Source organism: Salmo salar, chromosome ssa09, assembly GCF_905237065.1.
Source record: "Salmo salar chromosome ssa09, Ssal_v3.1, whole genome shotgun sequence".
In the NCBI taxonomy this organism is placed as follows: Eukaryota; Metazoa; Chordata; class Actinopteri; order Salmoniformes; family Salmonidae; genus Salmo; species Salmo salar.
In genome coordinates, this window is record NC_059450.1 from 23,599,460 (window position 1) to 23,620,573 (window position 21,114).

The following is a 21,114-nucleotide window of genomic DNA, read 5'->3' on the forward strand; positions in this document are numbered from 1 at the left end:
TACGTTTTTTATCCGGCCGTGTCAATACTGCCCCCTACCCCCAACAGGTTAAATAAATAAAAAAGTTTAAACATTTTTAAACGCGGATAGTAACTGCCACTCGAGCATGCTTTTGTGGCACAGTCGATGGCTCGGTGGGCTTCGGGCCAGAAGGTTGAGGGTTTCATGCCATGCTCCCTGCCCGTTTCATTGCATCGGTGTCAGAAGTGAAAATGATCGTACCTTGCATCCATGACAGTGCGTGTGCTTAGCCGGTGAGCGCGGTCCTGTAAGACGGCGTCCTGTGAGGTCTAGCATGAGGACATGCTCTTTGAAAAGAGGGAGTTGTGTAGTGACCATGGTTTATAAGCGCAGATATCGAATCTGCCACTCGAGCATGCTTTTGTGGCACAGTCGATGGTGCACTGTGCCTTGGGCCAGAAGGTTGAGGGTTCAAGCCGCACTCCATTCCTGTTTCATTACAATATGTACGGATTCCAATTTGTTGTGGCTAACGTTAGCTAGGTGGCTAATGTTAACAAGGTTAGGGTTAAGGTTAGGAGTTAGCTATCCCTTCCCCTAACCCTTTAACCTAACATGCTAAAAAGTAGTATGTCGTTGCTAAAATGCTAAAAGTTGTCCATGATGAGATTTGAACGCACAACCTTTGGGTCGCTAGATGTTTGCATTATACCAACCACTCTCCTTCTGTTTTATGTAACCATACCAAACATATCATACTAATTTGAGTGTCTCGGATTTATATTTACTGTGTTACGTCTAGTCTGAGACCAGGCTTCAAAATTCTAAAAATGATGGTTAGAGGATTTTTCCCCCACATTTTGACAGTGAGGAAATATAACACATTTTCAATGCAGCCATTCGCACTTGTTGAAAACCAAATAAGGCCTGGAAAAGTCTAAACGGAATCCTTGGTATGGCTCAACTCTGACATTACCATGTTGAAATTGAAAAGGATAGGCGTTTAAAGCTGCAATATTTAACTTTTTGGGCTACCCAACCAAATTCACATATAAATGTGAGTTATAGATCTGTCATTTTCATTGAAAGCAAGAAGTGGTAGATATGTTCTATGTGCGCTATTTCTATGCTTCCCATGCTTAATTTACCTTTTGCATATTTTCCTTTTGGAAACAGCTGTAAATACAATATTTGTGGTTATTGAAAATATATTTCACAGCGGATTACATGATAGTGATTCTCTACACTATTGCTTGTTTTGTCACAAACAAAAATTAGACAAACTATTAGAATTTTAGTAACCTGGAAATGGCAGAGCGATTTCTGCATATTGCACCTTTTAAGGTTAGGGGTAGGGACATCCCAAGGATATAACCAATACAGAGGTGTAAAGTACTTAAGTAAAAATACTTTAAAGTACTACTTAGGTAGTTTTGGGGGGTATCTGTACATTATTATTTGTTTTTTTGACAACTTTTACTTCACTACATTCCTAAAGAACATAATGTACTTTTTACTCCATAAAATTTCCATGACACCCAAAAGTACTCGTTACATTTTGAATGCTTAGGACAGAAAATGGTCCAATTCACACACTTATCAAGAGAACCATCCCTACTGCCTATGATCTGTCGGACTCACTAAAATCAAATGCTTCGTTTGTAAATGATGTCTGAGTGTTGGCGTGTGCCCCTGGCTATCCGTACATTTTAAAACAATAACATTGTGTCATCTGGTTTGCTTAATATAAGGAATTTGAAATGATTCATACTTTTAGGCTACTTTTGATACTTAAGTATATTTAAAACCAAATACTTTTAGACTTTTACTCATGTTGTATTTTACTCGGTGACTTTCACTTTTCATTTTCTGTTAAGGTATCTTTACTTTTACTCAAGTATGACGTTTGTATACGTTTTCCACCAATGCGGCTCCCGAGGCTAAATCAGGGCAAAATGAGTTGACAACCCCTGCAGTAGATGGATGTTTGATCCAGACCAACACAGACTTCTCGACTCCTTTGCAGGGGATCCAGACCAACCTAGACTCCTTAACAGGGTTTCCACTAGTTACCGCAGCACAGTCAAAATTGTCTATATCGTAAAAAATGTATGAAAAAAAAGTTGTTATTTGGTCTTAATTTAGGGATAGGCATGTGGATTGCAGTGTGGTTAAGGTTAGGTTTAAAATCCAATTTTAATACGCGGGGTTTATGACTGGCAACCTTTTAGCAGGTGTACTGTCACGTGCCTTTGAACTCATTTAGAATTCTGCAGCATCACCATTGAACAAAGACCAACGGATCGGTCGCTGGAGTCCACAAAATAGTAAACATGAAGAAAGCAATAACTGCAGAACAGATAACAGAATGGTTTACATTAGGCACCCAATTTGCTAACATTAGAATTACAGATGAACCTCCAAAAAAAGTAAAGTCGGAGGAGTCATCAAGACAGAGGTAAGTAAACTGGCTAGCTAGCAAAATGTACAATTGAATTGCCCGCTAACTTGTATATGTTCCCTCGCACTGTAGCACACTAGCTACCAGACTGGAACTTTATACTTTTGTGTTAGCTAGCTACATTACTACTTGCCTGACAATCAGACTGATACCTCTGCTCTGGTTCAGTCTGATATTAATGCTATACATTTATTTGGAAGTGTCTTCTCATAAGATAATGTTATTCAACATTCTATTTTAACGTACTTGACCGGTTGTCCGTGCAGTTTGACCTTTTGCAGGTAGGAATATGAGACAATATATCCATAGACAAGTAAAATTACATCAACTTTTCAAAGCGCTTATAGTGTGTTGAGATTTCTCTCACCTGAAACACTTGCACGAGCTCGTTAAGTATGCATACGTTTGTATATTTCCATATTGGGCGCATGCTTCGGATGATAGAAATCTGAACGCACAGAGCTTTGAAAAGTTGACGTAATTATACTTCCCTGTGGATATATTGTCTCATATTCCTACCTGCAAAATGACCAACCTCACGGACAACCGGTAAATTATGTTATTTAGCATTCTGGCTTGTAGAGGTAATGATAGGAAACTTTCCTGACCCAAATGATCATTTCTCGCTGATGTAGAATTCTACGCATTTCAACGTCGGATCTTCAGGCTACATAGCTACCTACATAATTTTCAAGAACTACTGTATTAACTAGCCAAATAAAATGTTATGATTTACTAACACAAACTATACTGAACAAAAATATAAACGCAATAATTTCAAAGATTTTACTGAGTTACAGTTCATGTAAGGAAATCAGTCAATTGAAATAAATTCATTAGGCCCTAATCTATGGATTTCACATGACTGGGAACGGTGCAGCCATAGGTGGGCCTGGTAGGGTATTGGCCCACTCACTTGGCAGCCAAGCCCAGCCAATCAGAATTAGTTACATTTTAGTCATTTAGCAGAAGCTCTTATCCAGAGCGACTTACAGTAGTGAATGCATCCATTTTTTATTTTTTTCCCCCCCATACTGGTCCCCCGTGGGAATCAAACCCACAACCCTGGTGTTGTAAACACCATGCTCTACCAACTGAGCCACATGGGGTTTTTTCCCCACTAAAGGGCTTTATTTCAGGCAAATACTCCTCCCACATGTGAAGCAGCTTGATATGGAGGTCCTGGGCTGTGGGTGGTTACATGTGGTCTGCTGTTGTGAGGCCTGTTGGATTTACTGCCAAATTCTCTAAAATGACAGTGGAGGCAGCTTATGGTAGAGAAATTAACATTAAATGAACTGTCAACAGCTCTGGTGGACATCCTGCAGTCAGCGTGCCGATTTGCACGCCCCCTCTAAACTTCAGATATCTGTGGTGTTGTGACAAAACTGCACGTTTTAAGTTTTTATTGTCCCCAGCACAAGGGGCACCTGTGTAATAATCATGCTGTTTAATCAGTTTCTTGATATGCCACACCTGTCAGGTGCATGAATTATTGTTACGCCAGAATAAGCCTTCACAAAACACAGCCCTTATCTTAAGTGTTTCTAAAATCCCCTATGGGGAAAAATGAATGGTGGAAAAACGATTGGAACATTTCCTTGTTTGACCGGTATGTTTTATGGGTATTATGACTCATACTGTGGTACTCTGTAGCCAGGTGCCAAAATGTCTAAGCACGGTTGACTTGTCAGTGCAAATGAAGTAGGCTAGCTAGTAGACTAGCCTATTGTAGTAGCTAGTATTGAGATGCATCCCTAGTTCAGGTAGATGGCAGTATACATTGTTGCATGTCTGAATCTGCCCCCAAGTGTTTGTCCTGTGCAAGATTGTGTTGCAGTTCATACATTCAAATGAATAAATCCAACACATTTTATGCAAATTTTTTCGGGGGGGATTACAACTCTTTCAGGCATGACATAACAAGGATAGAAGGTAAGCATGGTCATGAGTTGGGGACAACTTTACCACCCTGCCTCCTCTCACAGCATGGTGCTGTAGGCCTCTGTGGAGTTGTGTGGCATTGGGTGGTGGTAGTAGTAGGGAAGGTCCCAGTCCCTATGGGCAGTGAAAGGACTAGAGCCTCTCATAGTACGGTCCACATATCCAGAGATGGTTGGGATCTCCTCTCTCGGGGGCTCACCACAGTCCGGCACGGTGGGTGTGACAAAGCCCTGCTTCATTTGGTATTGGTTGGTCCAGGCCTCCATTGGCCCAAGCAGTGCTGGCTGTGGCAGATGCTCCTCCTCTTCTTCCCCTTCCTCTTTGTTGAGGAAGTCTCTCAGCACCTGCTTGAAGACGTACACCAGCTCCCAGGGCAGGATGTTGTTGCTGGCCAGCACCTCGCGGAACCTGAGAATGGGATAGATAGAGGGATATAGTGGGTTAATAAACTCTTTAACCCAAACTGCATTATCCACAATAATGAGGCCATTTGGGAGAAGCTGTTTTGGTTTTCAATGATCCATTAGACCTAGTTGACAAATTATGCTGATAATGATGTAGGCTATTTCAAAGTATCATGCATTGTCGGAGGTGACAAGGTTGAGGGCGTATTTATTAGCTCACTCCAATCTAGTTGTCAGGAGGACATTTTGCAAAGAAGGAAAAATGCTTGCAGTGAGTTTCCACACCGAATAATATCCCTGGAATAATTGGGCGATCTTGTTACTGTTGTGATGTGATTATGCAAACCTAGTCACACCTCAGGATTGTATGGAGAGTTCTTGGGGGGGGGGTCGAGTGTTTGTCACTTCCGTCAGTGGTATAACTGGGCTTTGAACAATTTATTTGACAGCTGTGAAAATCAACCATGTGGCTGTGGTTATGCACATCTAGTTAATGTACATTCATTTTTGCAAGATCCATGGTGGATTTAAAGGTTATTTCAAGTATGATTACAAGGGTCATGATTCCTCATTTAGCCCTTCAAAAGACCAAATCTGTGTTCATACAAATGTCGCCATCACTGAAAAATGTTGTTGTGGGATGTTTTTATTTTAATAGGGATACAATATTGCTGATGCAGAGTGCTTTACCTGGGGGTTGTTTTCGCTGTGCCTAGCCCCATAGGATCCACTTCACCTTTGCATGTTCACACCCCATGTTAGCTACTTCTGTGACAATTACACAGTGGCTTCCCTGGCAGATTGCTCTGCCCCACTCTCCTTGAGACTCGTCTCCTTCGCCTATTGTCACCCTGGTGTGGTGGCAGTTGCTATTTCAGACACAGTGTGCTTATATGAAAAGGGTACTACTGTATGAAAACGGGTGTACAATGTACCTGGAGAGCACCGTGGCGGTGTGTATGGGCTGGATCTGGGCACACAAACGCTCTAACTGGTGACGCTCCGATGCGGGGATCAGCGTACGTAACCTTGGGTAGCTCTGGAGCCAGTGGGGGTATCCCACGGTGTTGTGGGCCAACCTGTGTTCCCGCTCCACCTCCCGTGCCAGGCGCTCCCTCTCCTCCACGTGCCACAGCAGCTCCCTGATCAGTGTGCAGCTGGGTAATACCCCTGTGGACTTAGCAGACGTCCCCTCATCTTGAGCCTGTTCTCCTTCAGCACGCAACCATTTCATCCAGCTGAATAGGGGCATGGCGGAGGAATACTGTGGTTACTGCAGTGAGAAAATAAAGTATTGTACATCCTGAATCAAAAGTATTGACACTGATGTCCTGTTCTCCTGAAGTCTGTTTTAACAGAACTGTTGAAAGAATTGCAATTGTATTGATTTGATCTGCACTCGTTGAAGACTTGACATGGTGGAAAGTGAGAAATGGATCACCTCCATACAAGCTGACATCTGTCGTCATCAGTGTTCTGATAGCGTTCAGTGGCATTCTCACTCTGTTGAGGAGGATGCCCAGGTGTGGGTGTGTACTGAACTCCTCAGACTGATGGTTCTCTCTGTACCTCACACCTTAGCTACACTCAGATTAGGCAGCCTGGGGTAATGGGTACTGTAGTGCTATACACCTGTCAGCAATGTCTCAAAGCACCAGAAAAGTCATTTGTTTTATTAAACCTGACTGACCTAGAAAATGTCTAAAAATAATGGGCCAAATAATTTGTGGCTATTGTCTAGATGAGTGCCATTTTATTGTTGGTACTTTCTGACCATAAATGGCAAATAGCCTATGTAGTGTGAAATGTAATTTTTGTTTTTTTATTAAAAATACACATGGTTGTTGGTACTTACTCTTGAATGCTGCAGTGAGGAGGCTTGAGGGAGAGAGACAGACGTAGGCAGAGAGATCAACACAGGCACCTCAGAGTAGCATCTCCAGGACTCTGTATCCATGGGTCTGTCAGTGAAGTCTCCATTCTCTGGTTCTTACTGGACTCGTAGTCCTGATCGAGTGTGGATCATACACTGTCTGCACTCCTCTGCTGTCTGTCTGTAATAAATTGTCCTCTCTGTACTGCGTAATTGTCCTCTTCACTCGTCCCTGCTCTCCTGTCCTGTGGACTTTGTCCAGCGGAGTTCTCAGTGTTCTCCTCTGACTCAATGCTGTCTCCTTTCCTTTTGTGCTGCTTTGTTGTAAGGTCAGCTGCTTTGTTAGATGCTGAAGTGAGTGTGTGCATGTCAACCCTTGTGCATTTTTAGATGTGTGTGTGAGCTGCTCCCAGCTCTGACAGTGTGTCTGCCTGCTGTGTAGATAAAGTCCTCCTCTCGCCCGGAGAGAAGCTGAGATGACTGGGACTGCTCTCTCTGCAACACTGCCCCAGGCCTGACTGGCCCAGCCACGGAATGAGAGGAGTGGGGGAGATGACAGGGGGGACGAGTAAGAGAGAGGAATGTTAGAAACTCAGAGAAAAAAGGGAAAGAGAATTTTTGGTGGAGGGGAGGGAATTCAGAAAGAAAGTAGGGGGAGAGCTATTTGACTTGACAAAGACACTAGCATTACTCAACATTATTTACTCAAAGTGAAAAAGCCACAGTATCACTACGAGGATGCGGCTGCCTAATATGAGTTCAATGGGGGGGTGCTTTTTTCACCTAGCTTTGATAACACCTCTTTTTCTAAGAGTGTAGTGGTGTATCTAGAACCTAAAAGGGTTCTTCGGCTGTCCTAGGAGAACCCTTTGAAGAACCCTTTTTTGGTTCCAAGTAGAAAGAGCCCTTTTGGGTTCCATATTGAACCCTTTCCGCAGAGGGATCTACCTGGAACCAAAAAGGGTTGTACCTAGAACTAAAAAGGGTTCTCCTATGGGGACAGCCGAAGAACCCTTTTGGAACCCTTTTTTGTAAGAGTGTACATGGACTTACAGAACTGCATTGTCTCTCCTTGACACTTAAATGCTGATAAGTTTGGTTTTCTAAAAGGATTGGGTGGCTGGACAGAAACGCCATGCAGCAATTTTCTCTTCTCGTTTGGCCAGACCAAAAGAGCCAGGGAATTGACATTAGTTGACAGTGCCTGAAATTTCAGTGCTATCTTTTGATTTACCTGAGAATCTGTGTTTCTCTCTAGCCCTGCAAAAGCTCCCCAACAGCAGGTCAGCCCAAAGAGTGAAGGTGGGGGACTGAGGAACAAGACAGGAAAGCCTGACTTTTCTGCGAGTGAGTTACACATTGATATACATTTCTAATTAATTTGGCTTTCAATTGGATTGCTTTTTTTCCCAACAATTAAGAAAGTCAATGAGCAAACCTTTTTGTGTTCGTCTCTCCAACTCTAGGTGCGCCTCCACCCCCATTAGCCAGTTATGACTACCCCAGCTTGCCCATCACAAAGAATAGACAGGAGGTAAAATACTTTAGTAGCTTCACACGCTTTAGGTACTCCTGCCATTTCAGACCTTTTCAGGTTATAGACTTGAACAGAGATGGTCATTGACAACAGTTCCTCAGGTCGTAACTCCATTCAAGGTTTTACTGTGCTTCAGATGAGCACTGATTCTATCTGATGGAGCCATAGGCGCAACGAGCAGGGACCCTAACTCACTGTGACTGTCATCACATGCTTTCAAGTAACAGTCTGGAGGAGTAGGGCCATTATTGAAAATATTTGTGTTTTAGACTTTCATTTCCTACTCAGATTCACATTTATTGTCCAGCAAGAGCAGGATCTGGATGTTTTTGTGTCTGAACATGAACAACAGATTAGAATACTTTACTATAAACTGTAATTTAGATTGTTGAATCATATTTTGATGTTCAGCTTTAAAATGGCAAATATAATGTTCTCTCCTCTGTTGTGTTTGATATGTGTTTGTGTATTTCTAGCTCATCTCTCTGATCGAGAACAACTCTGTGGTGATCATTCGTGGAGCCACAGGCAGTGGGAAAACTACCCAGCTGCCCCAGTTCATCCTGGACTACTACAGCGAGAAGAATGCCCCCTGTAACCTTGTGGTCACCCAGCCTCGCAAAATAGGCGCCAGCAGCATTGCCCGATGGGTTGCCAGAGAGCGCAAGTGCACCCTGGGTAGTCTGGTGGGATACCAGGTTAGTGAAGAATTCACACCACACTCGCTCATACATTGTTAATTATACCATTTTGATATCTATACCCCAAAAAACACATTACCATGCACACCATACACATCCCTTGGTGGAAAGAAGAGAGAGAAAAAGGTTAAAGAAACAAGAATTCAGCGTTCAGGTTGCATAACAAGGGGCAGTGGACTGAGTTTAGCACCTCTAGCGATAGTATTATCTCGATGAAGCGCTGTACGAAAAGCCCACTTGACGTTTCTCTCACAGAGAGAAGAGTGGAAGGAGTGGGGTGGACAGGCTTCCATGCTGGACTGTTTCCAGGCTGTCTGGTTGCATTGTGTCCAGCTCTGAAACAAGAGAGACAGTCTAATTATAGCTCCCTGCTCCTCGCCTCTGTCTGCTCTGCTGTGGACTGCAGCAGGGGTGATGTCACTGCTAGCAAGACAGTGATTGAGGAGTGATACAGTGATGGGCTGACCTGATGAACACCTAAGGGCTTGAAAGCTTGTCAGAATAAATATAGATGGGAGGTCACAGTATAGTGCAGTGTGAACTAATGAAAGATGAAGGGGTGAAGCAGAGCTGTAGGAGACACTAGAAGATAATGGTAGCCAAGTACTCATACTCTGCACCTTGTGGGAGCTATAAACTGTTATTTATACCATTCATGTAGTACCATATCATGATTATTATTAAATTGATTGGTTCCATCCACTGTAATGGTTCCAGTGGAGAGCTGGAGAAACTGATGGATTCCAGGCCTTGAGGATGTATGGAGAGTTTCTGCTTTCACAGTGACCTTCCCCTGTCAGTACTAACATGGAGGGCTGCTTTTATCCAGTTCTCTTAGCTTTGGCTCTGTCTGTCCTAGGGGGATTGTAGTGAATATTTACTGTGCCTTCTCTCTCGATCTTTAGTTTCTCTGAGAGTTTTATGAAAGTCAAGCCGTAAGGGAATTTGTACTTAGAATTGAGTAGCAGAACATGAGGGCATTTTCCCTGGGGCGAGGACGTGGTTGTTAGGACAGGTCATTTGTCTGATAGAGAGTCACGTTGTGTGGTGAGAGTGCGCTCTGGGTAATGATTGTTTGACATCACAGATGGAAGCGACAGTAGATGTTGCATCCTCACGTCTGCCTTTAGGCTTCACCTTTCTTCTTGACCTACATGGATGTGTTGTTGTGCTTGTGTGTGAATGTACACTTGCCACTTAGCCATTATGTTTGTTGGTTTGTTTCAGGTGGGCCTAGAGAAGATGGCCACTGAACACACCAGACTCATCTACATGACCACTGGGGTGCTGCTGCAGAAACTGGTCGGCGCCAAGAGCCTGACTGAGTACTCCCACATCTTCATAGATGAGGTAACCAAGACTCACTTTCCTGTTGAGACAGACTGGTTGTCATTTCAACGTAGTCTACAGATGACTTGACTGGTAATAATGTTGTCCTATCTGGTGTTCAGTGTATCTTAGTACCCAGTAACATCAAACTAGCTGATGCTGAGTAATATCTTGCCATGGCAGTGGATGAGCCAATCAGTAAGCAGGGTGGTTCTGTGTATTTCAGGTCCATGAACGGACGGAGGAGTTGGACTTTCTCCTGTTGGTTGTGAGGAAGCTCCTCCAGTCCAACTCTCGTTACATCAAGGTGAGCCCACGCTTCTCAGCCCACACTTCTCAGCACTCACCACCATGTGATCCTAAACTGCACTGACTGAACAGACACGCAATGCCTCCCTTCCCCCTTTATGCAGGTCATCCTCATGTCAGCCACCATCAACTGCAGGGAGTTTGCAGAGTACTTTGGCACCCCTATCCGCAGCCAGATGAACCCAGCCTATGTGTTTGAGGTGGAGGGGGCTCCCTACACCATCGAGGAGTTCTACCTGGATGACCTCTGCAGCCTGATTCCTTACAGGGTGGGCGGGGAAGCGTCAAGCCTTGTCTGTGGATGTAGCTGGTACTCACAGTTTAGACTAACCTAACACTGTCTGTGTATTATCTATCTATCAGGTGGATACACACCATCCAGATGAACCTTACATCACTGTGGAGATGTACAACGTGGCTGTCAGCCTTATCCAGAGCTTTGACGAGCTGGAGGCCAAAGATCAGAGGTTAGGGTTCAAGCAGCAGTACTCTTCATCTTAGCTTGCTTGATAAATTAACAATTTGTTCACTATTTATTAGTTACTGTTGATTTTTAGATGTCTTATAGTTGTCCAATAATTATCCCATTGTGTGTATCTCAACAGCAGGACTGAGCGGGAGGGAGGCCTGTCTCTGCCAGACCGGGGCAGTGTGCTGGTGTTCCTTCCTGGTCTGGGTGAGATCCACTACATGCAAGAGGCCTTGTCTAAGCTGGTGCGCAAGAGGTGGGTGTTGTGTGTCTGACGTTCATTGGTTACATCTCTGGGGCATGACTATGGTAGGTTGTGTGTGTCCGGTACTTAGTAGAAACTTGATGGTGCTGTTATGGTGTATGTTTCAGACTGCAGGTGTACCCTCTCCACTCCTCTGTCACTCTGGAGGAGCAGAACGGGGTGTTTCTGGTGCCTGTCCCAGGGTACAGGAAGGTAACTATCACACCACTCTACTGAATAGGACTTCTAGAACGTAACTCAGTTTTTTTTTAATGTTCTGTTGTCTGTCTCCACAGATCATCCTCTCCACCAACATTGCAGAGAGCTCTGTTACAGTCCCAGATGTCAAATATGGTGGGTGTTTTCTTTTTCATAATGTTTATATATAAACTCAGCAAAAAAAGAAACGTCCTCTCACGGTTAACTGCGTTTATTTTGTGTAAATATTTGTATGAACATAAGATTTAACAACTGAGACATAAACTGAACAAGTTCCACAGACATGTGACTAACAGAAATGGAATAATGTGGGGGGGTCAAAATCAAAAGTAACAGTCAGTATCTGGTGTGGCCACCAGCTGCATTAAGTACGGCAGTGCATCTTCTCCTCATGGACTGCACCAGATTTTCCAGTTCTTGCTGTGAGATGTTACCCCACTCTTCCACCATGGCACCTGCAAATTCCTGGACATTTCTGGGGGGGAATGTCCAGGAATTCGATCCAACAGGTCCCAGACATGCTCAATGGGATTGAGATCCGGGCTCTTCGCTGGCCATGGCAGAACACTGACATTCCTGTCTTGCAGAAAATCACACACAGAACGAGCAGTATGGCTGGTGGCATTATCATGCTGGAGGGTCATGTCAGGATGAGCCTGCAGGAAGGGTACCACATGAGGGAGGAGGATGTCTTCCCTGTAATGCACAGTGTTGAGACTGCCTGCAATGACAATAAGCTCTGTCCGATGATGCTGTGACACACCGCCCCAGACCATGACGGACCCTCCACCTCCAAATCGATCCCGCTCCAGAATACAGGCCTCGGTGTAACGCTCATTCCTTCGACGATAAACGCGAATCCGACCATCACCCCTGATGAGACAAAACAACGACTCGTCAGTGAAGAGCACTTTTTGCCAGTCCTGTCTGGTCCGGCGACGGTGGGTTTGTGCCCATAGGTGACGTTGCCGGTGATGTCTGGTGAGGACCTGCCTTACAACAGGCCTACAAGCCCTCAGTCCAGCCTCAGTCCAGCCTGGACAGTCTGAGCATTGATGGAGGGATTGTGCATTCCTGGTGTAACTTGGGCAGTTGTTGTTGCCATCTTGAACCTGTCCCGCAGGTGTGATGTTCGGATGTACCGATCCTGTGCAGGTGTTACACGTGGTCTGCCACTGCGAGGATGATCAGCTGTCCATCCTGTCTCCCTGTAGTGCTGTCATAGGCATCTCACAGTACAGACATTGTAATTTATTGCCCTTGCCACATCTGCAGTCCTCATGCCTCCTTGCAGCATGCCTAAGGCACATTCACGCAGATGAGCAGGGACCCTGGGCATCTTTTTGTGTTTTTCAGAGTCAGTAGAAAGGCCTCTTTAGTGTCCTAAGTTTTCATAACTATGACCTTAATTGGCTACCGTTTGTAAGCTGTTAGTGTCTTAACGACCGTTCCACTGGTGCATGTTCGTTAATTGAACAAGCATGGGAAATAGTGTTTAAACCCTTTACAATGACGGTCTGTGAAGTTATTTGTATTTTTATGAATTATTTTGAAAGACAGGATCCTGAAAATTGGACATTGATTTTTTTGTTGAGTTTATTATTATTATTATTAAAAAATATATATTTACCCCTTTTTCCTCCCCAATTTCGTGGTATCCAATTGGTAGTTAAAGTCCTGTCCCATCGCTGCAACTCCCGTACCGACGAAGGTCGAGAGACGTGCATGCTCCGAAACACAACACAGCCAAGCCATACTGCTTCTTGACACAACGCCCGCTTAACCCGGAAGCCAGCCGCACCAGCGTGCATTGCACCCAGCCCGCCACAGAAGTCGCTAGTGCACGATGGGACAGGAACATCCCTGCCAGCCAAACCCTAACCCGGACGGCGCTGGGCCATTGGTTTCCCGGTCGCGGCCGGCTGCGACAGAGCCTGGACTCGAACCAGGTTCTCTAGTGGCACAGCTAGCACTGCTATGCAGTGCCTTAGACCACTGTGCCACTCAGGAGGCCCTTTTTCATAATGTTTACAGACATTCCTTGCTATATGTACTGCATACTGTATTCACTCCATGTGTCTGAATTTGATGGATTCCTGTTGACAGTGATTGATTTCTGTCTGGCGCGTCACATGGTCTGTGACAAAGAGACCAGTTACCAGTCCCTCCGCCTCACCTGGGCCTCCAAGACCAACTGCAACCAGCGCAGAGGTACAGTACTATGCAGTTCCACCTCAGACTGCCCATCAGGGAGGCAATTCCATTTCAAGAGAGCAATTGATATTCTAATTCAAGAATAGAGTTCCCAATGAGGATTTGTGAATCCTCTCTCCCTCTCAGGCAGGGCTGGGCGAGTGTCTAAGGGCTACTGTTACCGGCTGGTGACCAAGGAGTTCTGGAGGAATGAGATCCCAGACTATGTGGTTCCTGAGTTGGTGGTAAGAGAGTCATACATTAGGTCAGCCCTGATGGCAAAGAACCAAGCTCATAACTATGATTGATAGTATGATGATTAACAACTGCGAAGTTGGATTCATTTGTTGATTGATTTATGCACCGGATGTGATTACTGAAAGACTAGGCAGGCTACTCAACTAGACCTATAAAGCTGCTAGTTTATTCTGACAGTAGCTAGGATATTTTTGTACTATTCCCAGCGTGCCCCCCTGGCCAACATCATGCTGAAGGTGAAGCTACTGGACATGGGGGACCCCCGCTCCCTCCTCTCCACTGCCCTCTCACCCCCCAACCTCAATGACATTGAGAGGACTGTGCTCCAGCTCAAAGAGGTACCTCACTGTGGACCTGCTGACATCCTTATCCCAAACAGACATCGATGGAATTGGATTCCTGTACTTATGGAGAGATTTCAAAAAACTAAAATATACAGCGTGCAACAATTTCAAAGATTTTACTGAGTTACAATTCATGTAAGGAAATCAGTCAATTGAAATAAATTCATTAGACCCTAATCTATGGATTTCACATGACTAGGAATAGAGATATGCATCTGTTGGTCACATATCTTTTTAAAAAGGTAGGGGCGTGGATCAGAAAACCAGTCAGTATCTGGTGTGGCCACCATTTGCCTCATGCAGCACGACACATCTCCTTTGCAGAGTTGATCAGGCTGTTGATTGTGGCCTGTGGAGTGTTCTCCCACTCCTCTTCAATGGCTGTGCGAAGTTACTGGATATTGGCAGGAACTGGAACATGCTGTCGTACACATGGATCATTGAGCATCCCAAAAATGCTCAGTGAGTATTTGTATGCAGGCCATGGAAGAACTGGAACATTTTCAGCTTCCAGGAATTGTCTACTGATGCTTGTGACATGGGGCCGTGCATTATCATGCTGAAACATGAGGTGATGGTGGCGGATGAATGGCTCGGCAATGGGCCTCATGATCGTCACGGTGTCTCTGTGCATTCAAATTGCCATCGATAAAATGCAATTGTGTTCGTTGTCTGTAGCTTACCATAACTCCACCACCACCATGGGGCACTCTGTTCACAACGTTGACGGCAGTAAACTGCTTGCCCACACAACGCAACGTTGTCTGCCATCTGCCCAGTATAGTTGAAACCGGGATTCAGCCATGAAGAGCACACTTCTCCAGCATGCCATTGGCCATCGACGGTGAGCATTTTCCCACTGAAGTCAGTTACAACACCAAACTGCAGTCAGGTCAAGACCCTGGTGAGGACAACAAGCACGCAGATTAGCTTCCCTGAGACAGTTTCTGACAGTTTGTGCAGAAATCCTTCGGGTTGTGCAAACCCACAGTTTCATCAGCTGTCCAGGTGGCTGGTCTAAAATGATCCAGCAGGTGGAGGTCCTGGGCTAGCGTGATTACACATGGTGTGTGTTTGTGAAGCCGGTTGGACGTACTGCCAAATTCTCTGAAATGACGTTGGAGGGTAGAGAAATGAACATTATTGTAATGGTGGCCATTCCTGCAGTCAGCATGCCAATTGCACGCCCCCTCAACATGAGATATCTGTGGCATTGTGTTGTGTAACAACGGCACATTTTTGTGGCCTTTTGTCCCCAGCACAAGGTGCACCTGTGTAATCATTCTGTTTGATCAGCTTCTTGATATGCCACACCTGTCAGATGGATCATCTTGGCAAAGGAGAAATGCTCACGAACAGAACATAGGACCAACACTTTACATGTTGCGTTTATATTTTTTTTCAATATAGATACAGCGGTGCTGAAAGCCCAATTCTGTCACTGTGTGTTTGTGATGATGCAATGATTTCCTAACGTTGGTTCTGCTGTATCAGGACCTCTGCGTCAGCTAGCATTAGCTCTGTCAGTGGTGTTTGAGTGTGGTTGTCAGGTGTGATTGGGGGGGGGGCGTGCGTGCTGTGGATGGGCTCTTCAAATAAAATATTTGTCACATGCTTCCTAAGTAACAGGTGTAGACTAACAGTGAAATGCTTATTTACGGGCCCTTCCCAACAAATAATAGAAAAATAATAACACAAGGGAGAAATACACAATGAGCAATGATAACTTGGCTATATACACGGGGTACCAGTACCGAATTGATGGGTATGAGGTAATTGAGGTAGACATGTACATATAGGTAGGGATAAAGTAACTAGGCTACAGGATAGATAATAAACGGTAGCAGCAGCGAATGTGATGAGTCAAGAGTTGGCGCAGAAAGGTTAATGCAGATAATCAATAGCCACCCGGGCTAACTATTTTAACTAACTACAGTGGTTTTGGAAAGTATTTGGATCCCTTGACTTCTACATTTTGTTTCGTTACAGCCTTATTCTAAAATGGATTAAAAACATTTCCTCAGAAATCTACACACAATACCCTACAATGACAAAGTGGAAACAGCTTGTAGAATTTTCTTTGCATATTTATAAAAAATAAACGTACCTTTTATTTACGTAAGTATTCAGACCTTTTTGCTATGAGACTCGAAATTGAGCTCAGGTGCATCCTGTTTCCATTGATCATTCTTGATGTTTCTAGAACTTGATTGGAGTCCCCATGTGGTAAATTCAGGGTCCCACAGTTGACAATGCATGCCACTGGAGATCTGGTTCGAGTCCAGGCTCTGTCGCGGCCGGGAGACCCATGGGGCGGCGCACAATTGGCCCAGCGTCATCCAGGTTAGGGGAGGGCTTGGCCAGCAGGGATGTCCTTGTCAATTCGCACACTAGCGACTCCTGTGGCAGGCCGGGCACAATGCAGGCTGACATGCTCGCCAGGTGTACAGTGTTTCCTCTGACACATTGGTGCGGTTGGCTTCCGGGTTAAGCGGGCATTGTGTCAAGAAGCAGTGCGGCTGGGTTGTTTCGGAGCACGCACCGCTCTCGACCTTTTCCTCTCCCGAGTCCGTACGAGAGTTGTAGCGATGGAACTAGACCGTAAACTACCAATTGGATACCATGAAATTGGGGAGAAAAAGGGGTAAAAAAAAATAAGACTCGAGGCTGTAATCGCTGCCAAAGGAGCTTCAACAAATACTGAGTAAATGGTCTGAATACTTATGTAAATGTAATTTTTTGCAAACATTTCTAAAACCTTTTTTTTGCTTTGTCATTATGGTGTATTGTGTGTAGATTGATGAGAAACTAAAATGTAATCAACTTTAGAATAAGCCTGTCACACGTGGAAAAAGACGAGGGGTCTGAATACTTTCCTAATGCGCTGTATACTGAACAAAAATAGAAACGCAACATGTAAAGTGTTGGTCCCATGTTTCATGAGCTAAATTTAAAAGATCCCAGTAATGTTCCGTATAGTATGCACAAAAAGCTTATTTCTCTCAAATGTTGTGGACAAATTTGTTTGCATCCCTGTTAGTGATGATTTCTTCTTTGCCAAGATAATCCATCCACCTGACAAGTGTGGCATATCAAAAAGATGATTGAACAGCATGATCATTACATGTGCAGTTCTGTCACAGCACATAGCCAGATGTTTCAAGTTTTGAAGGGGCGCGCAATTGACATGCTCACTTTCAGGAATGTCCACCAGAGCTGTTGCCAGAGAATTGAATGTAAATGTCTCTAACATAAGCCGCCTCCGTTGTTTTTAGAGATATTAGCAGTATATCCAACTGGCATCACAACCACAGACCACATGTAAACACGCCAGCCCAGGACCTTTTGTGGGGAAAAACTAATTCTGATTGGCTGGGCCTGGCTCCCCAGTCATGTGAAACCCTAATCTATGGGTTTCACATGACTGGGCAAGGACGCAGCTATGGGTGGGCCTTAGAGGGCGGGGGCACAGCCATGGGTGGCATATCAAGAAGGCCCACCCACTTGGGAGCCAGGCCCACTCATGGCTGCGCCCCTGCCCAGTCATGCGAAACATAGATTCGGGCCTAATGAATTTTTTTCAGTTGACTAATTTACTTATATGAACAGTAACTCAGTACAATTGTTGAAATTGTTGCATGCTGCATTTTTATATTTTTGTCCACTGTATTTAGCAGTCTTTATGGCTTGGGGATGGAAGCTGTTCAGGGTCCTGTTGGTTCTAGACATGGTGCATCGGTACCACTTGCTGTGCGTTAGCAGACAGGACAGTCAGGTCTCTTTGGCTGGAAGGCTTGATGGATAGAGACATTTTGACTGTGAATCAGTGTGTGTATGTGTGACACTAAGTATTCTTGCAGTCAGTTATCATTGAAGGAAAGAGAATCGTCATGACGTGTGCATGTTTGTGGTGTAGATGGGCGCACTGTCCCTGGGGAACAATGGGCAGGGCCAGAAGCGTTTTGATGGAGAGCTGACGTTCCTGGGTCGGATGCTGGCTCACCTGCCTGTGGACCTGCACCTGGGGAAGATGATCGTACTCGGACACGTCTTTGGCTGTCTGGAGGAGTGCCTCATCATAGGTCAGTGGGGTTTGGGTTTTTGCTTTGTGTGTTTGGTCAACGACTCCTCTCCGTGTGTGTCTGTCTCTCTCTCTCTTAGCCGCCTCCCTGTCTCTGAAGAGCTTCTTTGCCATGCCCTCCCTACAACAGCTGGCAGGCTACAGGTGAGTCAGCACATTAAAAATGTATGCATTTTCTCTCATTCAGCAAAAAATATATAATTGCACTTATAAACTGGGTGGTTTGAGCCCTGAATGCTGATTGGCTGACAGCCATTGTATATCAGATGTTGTTAACCAGTTTTTATAATGGCAATAAGACACCTCAGGTTTGTGATATATGGCCAATATACCACGGCTCAGGACTGTGTCGTGTTTTGCGTAGGAACAGCACTCAGCCGTGGTTAATTGGCCATATACCACACCTCTCTCCTTATTGGTTAATTCTACACAATCTACCTAGGCACTGCCATTTGACCTATTGTCTGCTGTAACTAGGGCTGTGATGGTCTTGGAATTTGAGGTTATGGTAATTGGCCAGGCCAATGAACACAGTCACCAACATAACCATTAGGGAGGGTCAGAAAAGGGTAGGTTACAGTTCTGTTTGCACACTGGTTTACATGCATATGCTTCCTAATAAAACCTATTTCAAACAAGCCATTACACTTCGTTATTACCATGGCGTTTCATTTTCTTTTCTCCAGGTTATTAAATCTCAATTAAGAAATTCCAGGTTGGAGAGGATCTGTAGCATTTTCGTATTGACACAGAATTAGTAGAATCAAAATAAAGCTATATGCCTACTTTTTATTGTCTGTTGGCTTTTTCTGCATATAAATAAATAAAATGCATATCCTATTTTGATGTACAAAACCATTAAAACGAAGGCCAGGACAGGGAAACCAGACACATGCTCACATGGAGCGTGTAAATGATGACCACAAGTGTAGCAGGTTGTGAACTCTACAAACAGCATTTCCACTCTGAGAATGGTAAATTACTGTAAGTAATACATGCATTAACAGAAATTAATGTAACCAAATGACAGGTTTTAACGGTAAATTGCCTGTTTTACATATGGTAGGCTACCACATGGGCATTCGTAGAAGTGCATTGTAGGCCGACGCTGTATAGCCTAGGCTGCTATTCTAATTTGCGGGGGTAGGAGGGCGTAATTAATTTTTCTTTGTCTTGCCTATGGTGGCATATCATCCAGGATATGCGTTGGTTAGTCTATAAATTAAGAGAAGATTCCGTATCAAATTATACCATGCCAGGTTGGAGAGGATTGGCGCATTGTTCATTTGACACCTTATTAGCGCGTTAGACTATAGCCCTCAGAGCCAGAACAACCTTTTATTAATGAAGAGTCGGACACATCCAACCTTTTTTTAAATACCTATTTATTTACTAACAAGCAATGAAAACGTTCGTTGTATAAAAGAAAGTTTACACATCAAATTATTATATATATATTTTTTTTACTGAAGTGCCATAGCTCTCTACACCCCCACACATCTAGCCGGATTAGCTGCTCCAGCATCGAAGGACAGTTGGGAAGATGAGATGTTGAATAGACTAAGATAGCAAAACAATTGCTTATCATTATTAAACACTCCCGCTATTAGGTCAAGTTTACATGAAAATACAGTTAGAAAAAATAATGAATCTAGTCCTATTTAGGTTTTGAAGGTTATTTTATTTTCATGAGTCTTCATCCATAAGTCAGTTATTAAATTACAATCACAGTGCTAGCTATAACACTCGTCCCTGTCTTCTCTTAAATGTTTGAATATTTAGGAGCAAGCTGTCCTTTGCACACGGTGTGCCGAGTGATTCCATTGCTTTTGTCAACGCATTCAAAGCTTGGCACACGTCCAGAAACAAGGGAGAGTTGAGGCACCCAAAGGTGAGAGCATTTAGATCGTTATGTTACATAAATGAACTTCCAACATGGATAATACACAGACGCGTATATAATAAGGGAGGTGCCTAAAGACATCAGACAAGGTGTGTGTGTTGTTCCTCCCAGGATGAGCTAGAGTGGGGCAAGGAGAACTGCATCCAGATCAAGAGGATAAGAGAGGTATAGAGACCAGCATCTCACGAAACACACACCAGTTGTCCCCAATTTCTGACCACGACTCTGTGACCCCCCCCCAGGTGGCCGAGCTCTATGAGGACCTGAAGAAGAGGGCGTCCCAGTTCAACATGCACGTGATTGAGAACCCATTGCCCATGGACTACTCCAGTCTCCACAAGCAGAGATTCATCTTGCAGGTGAGACCGAGGCACATGCAATCATTCTGGAGCTCTACACCTTACTTCCAACTTATCTCTATTCAATTGAGGGAAGGCTTAACTGAATAGAGTAAGCCTTCATTTAAATACATCATGAGATTGGTGAGAAGAGAGCAGGTTGATTTATTGCACAGGTATGCCCATAGATTAATTAGCAAGTGTGGTAAAATTGCATAATTCAGCTGTGCTTATTGGCCATAGGGTAATAGGTGACTGACATTCCGCACGTGGCTAATTAATAGTAAAGGTGGAAAAGCGACATGACACTGCTGTTGATGAGAACATTGTAAACATTAGATGTAAATTCTTGCTGTGCCCATAGAGGAAGCAATGTCAATTATATTGTGCTTACTGAATGAAGTGAGCTCTCCATTCAGACCAGCCTTACTGATTTCAACCTGCGTTACCAACTACTTTATGATTATTGTTATGACACTAATATCACCTTGTGTACCTAGCCCTTCTACACAGACTATCACTCTGGCCTTGTCTATTTGATAGAAT

General features: G+C 44.2%; 2 protein-coding genes across 6 annotated transcripts in view; one reads left to right on the top strand and one right to left on the bottom strand.

Moving 5' to 3' along the window:
• The first annotated feature begins 1,920 nt into the window (after positions 1 to 1,920).
• The window catches only part of tdrd9 (tudor domain containing 9), a 31,039-nt gene continuing 11,845 nt past the window's right edge, over positions 1,921 to 21,114 (top strand). Inside the window, exons 1-19 of one of the 5 annotated variants that reach the window (XM_014210744.2) lie at positions 1,922 to 2,419; positions 7,902 to 7,990; positions 8,110 to 8,177; positions 8,657 to 8,878; positions 10,109 to 10,231; positions 10,437 to 10,517; positions 10,624 to 10,788; positions 10,883 to 10,986; positions 11,128 to 11,244; positions 11,361 to 11,445; positions 11,529 to 11,586; positions 13,558 to 13,662; positions 13,792 to 13,889; positions 14,109 to 14,240; positions 18,163 to 18,328; positions 18,408 to 18,471; positions 20,110 to 20,218; positions 20,342 to 20,395; positions 20,473 to 20,589. In XM_014210744.2, coding sequence (XP_014066219.2) covers positions 2,295 to 2,419; positions 7,902 to 7,990; positions 8,110 to 8,177; positions 8,657 to 8,878; positions 10,109 to 10,231; positions 10,437 to 10,517; positions 10,624 to 10,788; positions 10,883 to 10,986; positions 11,128 to 11,244; positions 11,361 to 11,445; positions 11,529 to 11,586; positions 13,558 to 13,662; positions 13,792 to 13,889; positions 14,109 to 14,240; positions 18,163 to 18,328; positions 18,408 to 18,471; positions 20,110 to 20,218; positions 20,342 to 20,395; positions 20,473 to 20,589 — 2,082 coding nt within the window. In that variant the 5' untranslated portion in view covers positions 1,922 to 2,294. Of the gene's footprint in view, positions 2,420 to 7,901; positions 7,991 to 8,109; positions 8,178 to 8,656; positions 8,879 to 10,108; positions 10,232 to 10,436; positions 10,518 to 10,623; positions 10,789 to 10,882; positions 10,987 to 11,124; positions 11,245 to 11,360; positions 11,446 to 11,528; positions 11,587 to 13,557; positions 13,663 to 13,791; positions 13,890 to 14,108; positions 14,241 to 18,162; positions 18,329 to 18,407; positions 18,472 to 20,109; positions 20,219 to 20,341; positions 20,396 to 20,472; positions 20,590 to 21,114 lie in introns of all 5 variants that reach the window. The other 4 variants (XM_014210743.2, XM_014210745.2, XM_014210746.2 and 1 more) reach the window with 4 other exon arrangements.
• On the bottom strand, positions 3,694 to 7,428 carry LOC106610983 (protein RD3-like). The gene is made up of 3 exons (XM_014210752.2): positions 6,626 to 7,428; positions 5,706 to 6,043; positions 3,694 to 4,774 (listed from the first exon to the last, which is right to left on the bottom strand). The coding sequence occupies exons 2-3, from the start codon at positions 6,020 to 6,022 to the stop codon at positions 4,405 to 4,407; spliced, it is 687 nt and encodes a 228-aa protein (XP_014066227.2). The 5' UTR covers positions 6,023 to 6,043; positions 6,626 to 7,428; the 3' UTR covers positions 3,694 to 4,404.

What these genes read in the sequence shown, in the direction of transcription:
- LOC106610983 (XM_014210752.2), bottom strand. Translation starts at nt 6,022, where the DNA reads ATGCCCCTATTCAGCTGGATGAAATGGTTGCGTGCTGAAGGAGAACAG. An exon ending in ACCGCCACGGTGCTCTCCAG is followed by an intron (nt 4,775 to 5,705) that starts GTACATTGTACA and finishes TCCCATTCTCAG; the next exon opens with GTTCCGCGAGGTGCTGGCCA.